General features: G+C 40.3%; 1 protein-coding gene across 3 annotated transcripts in view; it reads left to right on the forward strand.

Annotated features, from left to right (window-relative positions):
* The window catches only part of SYTL5 (synaptotagmin like 5), a 103,811-nt gene extending 100,583 nt beyond the window's left edge, over positions 1–3,228 (forward strand). For 2 of the 3 annotated variants that reach the window (XM_029930998.1, XM_029931000.1), the window contains 2 exons: positions 289–497; positions 1,787–2,237. In XM_029930998.1, coding sequence (XP_029786858.1) covers positions 289–497; positions 1,787–1,929 — 352 coding nt within the window. In that variant the 3' untranslated portion in view covers positions 1,930–2,237. Of the gene's footprint in view, positions 1–288; positions 498–1,786; positions 2,238–3,102 lie in introns of those variants that run through there. The other variant, XM_029930999.1, reaches the window with a different exon arrangement.
* The last annotated feature ends 7,726 nt before the right edge of the window (positions 3,229–10,954 follow it).

The raw sequence follows: 10,954 nt of genomic DNA on the forward strand, positions 1-10,954 counted from the left end.
GTAAGCACCTACTGTAGGAGGAGATATTTTCATTTCAAGATGAGGGACCAAAATAGGATTAGAAAGGAGAGTGCAGGCATTTTACTATCATTCTACTTAAAGGAGAAACCAATCCACTTAAATCTAGAGTTAAGCATAGAAGAACCTGGAAGAAAACATCAAATACACACACACATGCACACTCGCACACCCACATACTAAGAATTATGGGGAATTGAAATAACTACTCGAGGATGCCATTTTCTGCCTACTCTCTCACCAAAGGCTTGATTGCATTTTCTCTTGCAGCTACCTGCTCCCTGACGATAGCAAAGCCACCAAGCACAAAACTCTCGTAATAAAAAAGAGTGTTAACCCTCAGTGGAATCATACTTTCATGTTCAGTGGCCTGAATCCCCAGGACATAAGGAATGTTTGCCTAGAACTTACTGTCTGGGACAAGGAGGCCTTTTCCAGCAACATCTTTCTGGGAGGAGTTCGTTTGAATTCTGGAACTGGTGAGGGACTTGGGGACCCTGAGATGGTCTGTGACGAGGCATGGGGCGGAAGAGGGGTCCCTGCAGGTTAACATGTAGTAGACATGCATGTAGTTCAGCTTCGCCGGTTCCTGAACTTACCACAGGTGCTCCATCCCTTTAGCCAAGAATATGTTCATTGTTAAAAATGCAAAAATAAGTGTGCATCCTTTGGCTGTAAGCTTAGGATAGATAATGTTTATATTCAGTCCTTTTATGAAATACCACTTACATCATAGGCTAAGTGAATTCCAACTACCTTCTTGCGTGTTATTTCATGTTTTGCTCAGGAGAGGATCACCAAGACAGCACAGACTTCTGACAGGGCAGAGAACAACTTCCAAAACCAACTTTCCTTCATCCTCTTCTCAGATTACTCACTAGTTGACTTGAAAGGAAACCCATCCCCCACCCTGCTAACATCTAATGTTGTTTAAACAGATCATGGAAGCATACTACTGATGCCATAAGGTGCAACCACAACAGGGTGAATTGGAGGGAAACGACAGTAGTAGGGCACATGTAGCTCCACGATTCTCTCTCTCTTTTTTTTTTAAATTTTATTAATGTTTATTTTTGAGACACAGAGAGACAGAGCATGAGCATGGGAGAGAGAGGAAGACCCAGGCTCTGAGCTGTCAGCACAGAGCTGGACGTGGGGCTCGAACTCACTGACCATGAGATCATGACCTGAGTAGAAGTCAGATGCTTAACCAACTGAGCCACCCAGGTTCCATCCACGATTCTCATTATTCCATAATTTAAGTAAGACCCAGAGGATCTGCATGCACCATGGTCTATATTCCTGTTAAGAACAGCCCCACCTTTATGATGCTTTACTTAGTTATAGATTAAGGAGAGCCAAGAATATCTATACCACTAAAGTGAAAAACGCCCAAGTCAATGGGGAGTTTAACAAGGGGTCTTGTTAAAAAGCAAGAGCTTCAGAGTCCAATTCAGCCCGTTCTGTCATGTTAACTCAGTCCAGAAGAGATCCAGCTCTCTGATAAACTACCAAAGTGGGGGTGGGCTGGGGTGGAAACGACCACCAGGCCATCCTGATTTGTTTCTCTTTGTCTTGGCAGAAGTGAGTAGTCAGACTACACAGGAAGTCTTTATTCTAAGTAACACTACCCACTAGATATGGTGAGGAAAAACAAGCCAATGAAGGACTTTCTGCTCAAAACGTCCCCTCAGAGATTGATAAGTGTCTTCCAGAAGATCAAAATATTTCATCTGTGAAGTGTAACACTCCTTTGTCCCTTCTTTAGGTACGAGCTATGGCAAGTATGTGGATTGGATGGACTCTCAGGGGGAAGAGCAACGCCTTTGGCAGAGGATGGCTGACAATCCTGGGACTCCCGTAGAGGGTGTGCTCATGCTCCGTGCCAGCATGGCAAAGTGTAGACTCTGAAGGTACCAGTCTCCAAAACGAGGCCTCCAGGTGCTGTGTGGCTGGGATTCTGTTTCCCTGCCATTTCTCACCTGAGGGTATTTATTAAGACATGCAGGGAGAGATGTCAGTGTTATGAACATTTAGGGTCTTGCTGAGTGTCTATAAGAGCATGTACCTCTATATGTCCATGGACCAAGGCCTTTTTGATTGGATGATAGAGCGTGTGCCACACTGTCCTGGCAGCAAGCCAATTATACAATGATTCATAGGCTTTATTCCACAAGGGAAATGGTGCAAGCTTCTTTGAAACTAAAGTTGAAATTTGAAGTCCCTAAACTCTTTCTATTAATGAGTTCTTTTATGTTTCTCAAAATGGTTTGAGGGATAGAGGGGCCACTCATAATACAGATAACTTGAAGAGTAAGAAGGAATGCTGGCTACCCTTTTCTCACCCTGGAAACCCCCATGATCCAAAGATGGCATGGTGGGGATGGTTGCTTGGACAAGGAGGTGACCCCGTTATTGTAGCAAATGTGTGGATTAATGAGGTAAGTTTTCAAAATGAACTGAAGGTTTTTCTTTGGTGACTATATAATTTACAATCTGAATCAACCCACTTTTGAGAGTGAAAAGAACGAAATCATTACACTAGAACAACAGGTGTAAACCAGGATTGAACTGGAAAATTGGGAAGTAGGGTCACCCTACTTATGACCTAACAATGAGAGAGCTCTATTATAAACAGTTAGTTTATAAGATATTCTAAGCCACTAACTCCAAGGGAGTAAGAACTAATGTACATTTTGAGCCCCTGCTTGTATCCTATCTACTGATATCCCTTTGGTCAAAGGAAGTCATGTGGCCAAGCCCAAGATCAAGAGGCAGGAAAATACGTTCGTGCATAGTGGAGTCATGGCAAGGATGGCAACGCAGGAAGGGAAGAAGAATCGTTACCAGTAATTCAGTCTACCATACCTTATGTTACCTGAATTCTAGATGCTTTAGGCACCGAACTTAAATGCAAAGGTAGTTAAAGCAGAAAGTTACCTCAGACCTGTTCTTCATTTTGCTAATTCCAAATCTGAAGTCCAGAGAGCTGAAATGACTTGCCCAAGATCATATAGAAGCTTTGACTATATTCAGACTTAAATCCAGGCTGTGACTTACAAGCCAATATTCTTTCTACTGTAGCCTCTGGCATAATCTTGCGCTTACCCGGGTGGAGAGGAGGGCATGCATGAAAGAAGAGGAAGAAGCTTCACCTTCAGCATGCTTCAGTATGAAGTACCTGACCGACACTTCTGCCCGAGTCCTGGTCTACCCCTCAGCTCATTTCTTCACTTGAATTCGTAGAAAACCTTTGAAAGGTTAGAAACTGAAGTTCAGTGATAAGAAAGGTAGAATCATCTTCAGGCTTATTCAAGCTAATTTCTCCATATTCTAAATTTCTTCTTGAATTTTGAAAACTGATTTAAGGGGTGCCTGGGTGGCTCAGTTGGTTGAGTGACCGACTTCAACTCAGGTCATGATCTCACAGTTTGTGGGTTCAAGCCCTGTGTCCAGCTCTTTGCTGGCAGCTCAGTGCCTGGAGCCTGCTTCAGATTCTGTGTCTCACTGTCTCTCTGCCCCTCTCCTGCTCATGCTCTCTCTCTCTCTCTCGCTCTCACTCTGAAAAATAACCAAACATTAAAACAAATTTAAAAACTGATTTAAGAATATATTTAGCATTATTCTGATGGAAGAAGCAGTCCATTTTCAATAATATTCCAAAAAAGGCTAATTCTCAAAAATGAAAGCTACTGGTCCAGTGTAGCTTAGTATATATGGAACATTTTTTTTAAAACCTCAAACTCCTACCCCTATGCTGCCCTTAAAAACAGAAAACAGGGGCACTTGAGTGGCTCAGTTGGTTAAGTGTCTGACTTCAGCTCAGGTCATGATCTCATGGTTTGTGGATTCGAGCCCTACATCAGGCTCTGTGCTGACAGCTCAGAGTCTGGAGCCTGTCTTCGGATTTTGTGTCTCCCTCTCTCTCTGTCCCTCCCCTGCTCATTATCATTCATTTTCTCTCTCTCTCTCTCTCTCTCTCTCTCTCTCTCTCTCTCTCTCTCTCTCTCTCTCTCTCTCTCTCAAAAATAAATAAAACAAAAAAAAACCCCACACAGAAAATAGAAAGTGTAAGATCATCACTACTTCCTCTATTGGAAAAATTGTCTTCAGACTTGACCTGATCCATTCTTTCTTCAATGATACTTTTGGGACCTGTGAGAGAGCGATGGTGGTTAAGTCTGGAGACATTTCTAAAGTAAACAAAATGGAGTAGATTTATTCACTAACAATAAAAGTGGCAAAATAACAAATTCCAAAATGTGTAACTTAAACTCTTGATGAGCATATACTTTATGTGTTCAGAACTTTGGCACATTTAGAGCAGTTTTCTGTATTATGGTTTCATAAAATCCAATATCTAACTGGGTATTTTCATAATGCAAAACATAGATATACAGAAGTCCATCAGAAAGCTGTGATATTTTCTCAGAAAAGGTAAATTGATCTTCAGGTCATTCTTTTTTACTAAGTATTGTGTAGAAGTACAAATGTTTTTAAATATAGATAAGATATGTGAATGGCACAAAATCCAAATAGTTCAAAATTGTAAAAAGTCCGTCTGCCTTCCTCCTTTTTCATAGCAGAAATGATTGATAACCTCATTCTTTCTTATGCCTAAAGGGTATTACATTGTAGGAATATAGCAAATTTATTTAACCATTCTTATCAAATGCCACATTAAATATGGTTAAGCTCTCCATGTTTGATGGCTTTTCTGAAAACCCTTTTCTTTTTTGAACACTTCGAAATTCAAAATGAGATTTTGGGTATTTCCAATTTGGGGTATTTACCCTACAGAGATAGATACAGATGTGAGAAATGAGTACATACAAAAGTGTTTATTGCAAAAGATGGAAAACGAGCCAGTAGTCCATCAGGCCATAGGGCTTCTGAACTATCATATATGCCTACTTGTTCTGTATCATTAGTTGCCCCCTCTCCTTCTCTGCTAAACTTTGTTAAATGATAAGCGTTGGATTCTTCAGTGCTTGTTTTTTCCTTCCTCCTCACTTCACCCACCCTCTCTGGCATTATCACGTATGATGCCCTCATGGTTTCATATGCTTGTAACTTCAAACTCACGTCTCCAACCCAGACCCTTCCTCTCAGCCTTAGACTCAGATCTGACTACCCATATGACCTATCCACCAGGGTAGCTGATGTTTTCAACAGAGTCAAAATAGAACTCTTTATTTCACCCTTCCCCTTGTACCCAGTTCTTCCTATACTACATCCTGTCTCCGTACCTGGTACTGTCCTCTACCCAGTTCAGCTGGACAGGTCACCCCAGCCTAGCTCAGCATAGATAAAGGCACAGAGAGTGCTCTCCAGCCCAGCTCTCCATGTTACCTTCTCAAGATACCATGACCTTGCCAGAGTGTCCTCCTCAGGAGATCTCAGCCCTCAGTGTTCCCTCACTTGAATCAGACAGGTTGTAAAGGGACATGGGCAAGCTTTAAAGCCTGAACTTCATCCATTGAGCTTGTCAACAGTACTTTCAGGACACGTGGAAGATTGTGTATCTGCTCTCATTTCACTTACATGGTCACTGTGACTGGAATCATCAGGATGTAGATCTTCCAGGACACAGAAATGCCCAGAACAAAGATATTTTGATGGGACTTCATAATTCTAGTCTCCTTTTCCTTAATAAACCTGCACAAATCCATGACCATTGATCTTTGAGTATTTAAGTTACTAATGGATGACCCACCTGACCCACAGAAATATCAGTCTTGTCATCACCTGTTACCCTAAGGTTTATATTTGATGGAGGAGAAAGCCATGGAAGAAACAAGGGCAAATCCCACTTTTTGAAGCATAGTAGATCAAAATATCAAGTCATCCCAGAAGTACCTCAGAGTAAAATCATATGCTATTTTGGACTGTGTTCAATGTTTATATTTTCATTCCATGTAGATATCTCACATTAAACTGAGCATTGCCTTTACAAGTAGGCAGAAGGGCTTTCCTCTATAATGGTGACATTTATGGCCTCTGAAACTAAACAAGAGGAGGAAGTCTACACAGGTCACAGTATAACAAAAATTGGATCTGGCAAAGTTTGAACAATAGCCATGGAAACTGAGCCATATCAGGGATTCCAAAGGATTATCTGGATCATCTGGAGTATGAATTCAATACAGTGACTCCAGAGCATCGCTCCAAACATACTGAACAAAATCTCCAATATTTCCATCATTCTAATCAAGATTCCTGGGTGATTCTGATATGAATGGATCACAGTTTGAGAAGCACTGCACTGGAGGACAAAATAACTCAACTGTATTAATTGGACTCTATGTCGGATGGCAGATTAGATTTGGCTAACTTGGACATGATTCATTGCAAGGCAGTGGTGGTGAGTTGGAAGGACCCTAACCTCGGACTCAGATGATATGAGCTCAAGTCTTGACTGCTTACCAACTATGGGACCTCGGTCAAGTTAATTATCCAATCTAGGCCTTGATCATTTTGCCTGTAACATGGAGTTACTAAAGATATGAAAGAAAATAATATATGTAAATATGCTTTTTAAATTTTAACCACTGGCTGGTGGGGGTTATGGGGAGGTCATTGGTGAGCTAGCATGAGAACAGCATTCTGTTGTTCATAATCTCTTGGGCCCTTATTTTCCTGAATGCTTGGATGAGACTTATTCTATGTACAATGAGGCGGTCTCCAGTGTATAAAAATACAAAAAAAAAAAAGTAAGAAAAAAAAAAATCCCCTTATTTTGTGCTATGTCACCCATTGTGGGTAATAGTAATTTATTTTTAGCCTGGAATTTCCTACTTCATCTGAATACATAATAAATATTTCAAAATGTGTTTTATTTGATAGAGAGAAAAACTGTGGTCAGCTTTTTGTTAACAGGTTGTGGAATCTGCTAGCAAACCACGTTGCCATGCCTTTCCTTACCCCCCTCCTCCAGTGTAAGGATCATCTCTTTTGGTGGCTCATTGCTTATCCCTCATGCCAGGGAGATCAAACCTGCCTTCCTCACAGGGATGTTGTTCAGAATTGTGCTTTTTTATTTACAGAAGGAAATTTACCATTCTGTCCAAACAAATCCCATAGTCACTATGGACTGTTCCAAGAGTAGTGACTATGCCAATGTCCCTACTCATGACATTATGAGGAATACATGGTGTTTCAAAGATTAGAAGTTGTACCTCATTTACCTCACCAGAACTCATCAAACTAAAAAAAAAAAAAGGAATTCATCAAACTATTCTGGCAGGGAGTTCCTTCCATATTTGGAAAAGGGAAGTGCGACATATAGTTAGTATTGCCTGCACATGACAAAACATAGTAGTTAGATGATATTTTTCTCTTTACTTTTTCAGCACAAAGGGAGACAACTCTGTTTTTCATTTTCTTTGGTTGAGGCAGAAATTAACACAGCAACAAAATAACATATTTTATTATAGTAGTTAAGGCAAAAGTTTAAGTCATTGGCATTTGTGAGGAGAAATATGTCTCCTTACAAAGGGACAGAGAATTAGATATGTATTTGAATCTAAATATTTTAGTTTCATCTCTTTATAGTTAGATCTGCTTACTTTGGGGAAGGAGTCTGATTGTTCCTTCCATGAATTTTTTGGTGCTTAACCCAAGGTTAATTTTGTCTTCAGAATGTTGACACTTGTTTGTGCAAATCCATGAGACTTGATGAGACCCAACAATAAAACTTTCAAAATCTTTCTCATTTGGAAACAAAGGAAGGGAGCCATTCCATTACAGAACAGTTTATGTCCATCATTTATGGGTGAACTATAGTTAGAGCAGTTGCAAATTGGGAATATCTTTTCTTTTCTATCCTTTCCTCATATTCATTATTCATAAATGGACATTTTTTGAAGAGAGATTGTTGGCTTTCATTTGATATGAAGAAATAATGTTTAGGCTTTCCCGAATCTTTTTGCTTTTGACCTTCCTCATCACCCTCATTTAATTTGTCCTCCTTCATTCCTATCTTCCCACATTGTCCCTCCAACTGATGACGTTTATACAAGAACCTTAGGAAATGTCCATAACGCTTTTTTTCCTACATGGATTAATGGAAATATTATTGTTAATTTTCAGCTTTTTCTTTTTACCTCCAAGCCCAGCTCTATTAGAGTCATATGCACAAAACCAATTTATGGGGTTGTATAGGCGCCTTCCTGGCTACTTCCCAGGATGCCAAGTTATAAGGGACGCTAAACATCCCTGAAAAGGTAATGAGGTAGAGAACTTCTCTAAGGAAAGGCATGGTATCAGAAGGATGAAATAATGTCTATTTTAATAGATAAGTGAAGACAGGACCCCTTGCCTGAAGAGCAATTCATGGTTGATAAATTCTAAGAAAGACAGGTCTGCTTAGAGGCAAAGGTTTTGTTTTGTTGAATAGGGTTTACAGTTTGGGCCAGACATGAATTGCTAAGGACATAGGGAAAGGGGGGTTGCCTCCTTTGGGGGTTTCCTTTGTACCCCTTCCACCAGGCAGGTGTTCCTTAAATGTTACATAAATATTTAAAGAACCTCTTAGAGGGACACCATATCATCAATGCAAGAGTTGGCCCAACTGAATGCACTGGTCCTCGTTCCTAGATTGAGTGTGATTGTCACAAACAGGCTGTTTGTTTATTTCTGGGCCTGAAGATGAGTCTAAGCATTTAGTGGGTTGGAGAAGAAAGACAAACTTTCAATATCCTAAGAACAGCTAAAGATCATTGGGTCACTGGGACATTAGAACAGGGTTCTCCTTGGGAAGAAATAAGAGGGGTAATTTTCCAAACCGCCAAAGGCTGGGTGACCTACATGTGAGTCTGCCCGTTTCTGCTTTGTCTCTGGCACCCACTTGCTTTGGCTGCCAATTTATTCTCGTAAAATTCTGTCTCTTGTTCAGACAGGAAGTTGACTTCTTTGTTTGCTTTTAAATCCATAGATTTAATTTCTTATAGCAGTATTAGGGTTTACAGAAAAATTGAACAGAAAGTACGGAGAGTTCCCATATACTACCACCCCCGCCCCCACAAGTGTCTCCTAGAATGAACATCTTGGTGTAGTGTATTTATTGCAGTTGATGATCAGTACCAGTACATCATTATTAACTAAAGTCCATAGTTTGTATCAGATTCATTCTCAGTGTTTTATAGTTCTGTGGGTTTTGACAAATGCATAATAGCCTGCATCCACAATTACATCATCGTGCAGAATAGCTTCAGTCCTGTAAAAATCCCCTGTGCACCAGCCTGTGGTGACCGCTGGTCCTTTTCCTGTCTCTGTAGTGCCTTTCCTTTGCCTTCTCTCAGAACGTCATTAGTTGAAATCATATGGTATGTAGTCTTTTCTGACTTGCCCATTTCACTTGTCGATACACATTTAAGGTTTCTCCGTGTCTTTTTGTGGCTTGATTGTTTGTATTTCTTTTTTTTTAATTGCCATAAGAGCACTTAGCATGAGATCTGACCTCTTAACACATTTTTAAGTGTAAGATGCAGTACCTTTGTTTTTAAGTTAAGAGAAAAGGTTGGAAAACTCTGGGAAACAGTAACATTTTTTAAATTTCCTGGAGATGATGGGAAATCTGCATTTATTTTGCTAGTGTTCTTGGTTTTATTGTTGGGTACAAGCTGCTATTCCTATTTGCCTTGCCATGTTTAGTGCAAAATTAGTAGCAATACTTAAATGTTTAACATACCTACTTCTAAGCATCTGTATGGAATATGTACCCCAAACCAAAGCTTTGTGCCACTATGTACTTTCTGCAAACTTTAATGCCTTTTTCATTAAATTCACTTTCCTAATATCTCTAATGTGGTCTATTATAAGTTATTCCTCAGTACTTGAAGATGGATTGTACGTCCTTGAGGATTGATTATATGTCACCTATATTCCTCCTGTTTTTATACTTACTTTTCTTTGGAGAAAAGCACATTTGCTGAATTGACACACACAGATTGAATGAGTGTTTGGTTTTTGTTTCTAAGGCTACAATGATGTTGAACAATTCTTCTTGGTGCTCAGCTATTGAATCTGACCATCATTGTGATTTTTCCTCACTTATCTTTCTGTAAATCTGGACCCTGACACCATCACTCCCTTTGCACCAAACCTCCCCCCCCCCAAACCATAGGTAATGACAAGGGAAGGGATCAGAAGTGACCTTCCTTGAGCACCTATTATGTATGAGGTGGTTTTCCAAATTGCTTTGTGCTTTGCTCCTTTGCCCTCTGGTTTTTAGGTTGAGTTTGGCCAACTAGAGGCAACAGCAGTAGATTAGAGGACAAGAGTAGAGAAAGTTCAGGGTATTTATTCCATCATGGTCCCTCCTTGCTGGGCTGAAGGCTGTTAGAGACTGTTCCTCCATCACAGCTCCTCTTAGGTGGTCTGTCCTAAAACTATACACACAGTTCTCTCTGGGCCCCACTAGTCACTCCCTGCCCTTACCCTTTAGGCCTCAGGTGGTAAATAATCCTTTGATGCTGTTAGCTTTGAAGTGCTACAATACCCCTTTCTGAGTTTGTGCCCACACCATTATAATCCTTCCATTATGTCCTCTTCAATTCCCATTGGAGTCTGCCAACTGTTTCCCAACAGGACTTTGACTAAAAAGTATGTCATTGATTGTAAGACACTCTCTACTTCAGAGATGTTAAAATGTGGGGAAAAAATGTGTATCTTAGAATCAATGAACTATGCTAGTTGGGATGCATTCCTGGTGAATGAACAAATCATTGACTAATTAGCATTCATGGTGCCCCTCATCTCAAAGACAGAGGAAGTGTAATGGTATCACAGATTGTGTGTTGTTCTGGCTAAACTTCAAAAATAAGAGTCAACACTGATTCTTCCTAAGGACTTAGATGCTCTTTCTCAGTCTTGAGATGAGTAGTCAGCGAGAAGGTCATGGCCTTGCCCAGGACTCCTAGTTGTTACACCAGGG

This window comes from Suricata suricatta, chromosome X, assembly GCF_006229205.1.
Source record: "Suricata suricatta isolate VVHF042 chromosome X, meerkat_22Aug2017_6uvM2_HiC, whole genome shotgun sequence".
In the NCBI taxonomy this organism is placed as follows: Eukaryota; Metazoa; Chordata; class Mammalia; order Carnivora; family Herpestidae; genus Suricata; species Suricata suricatta.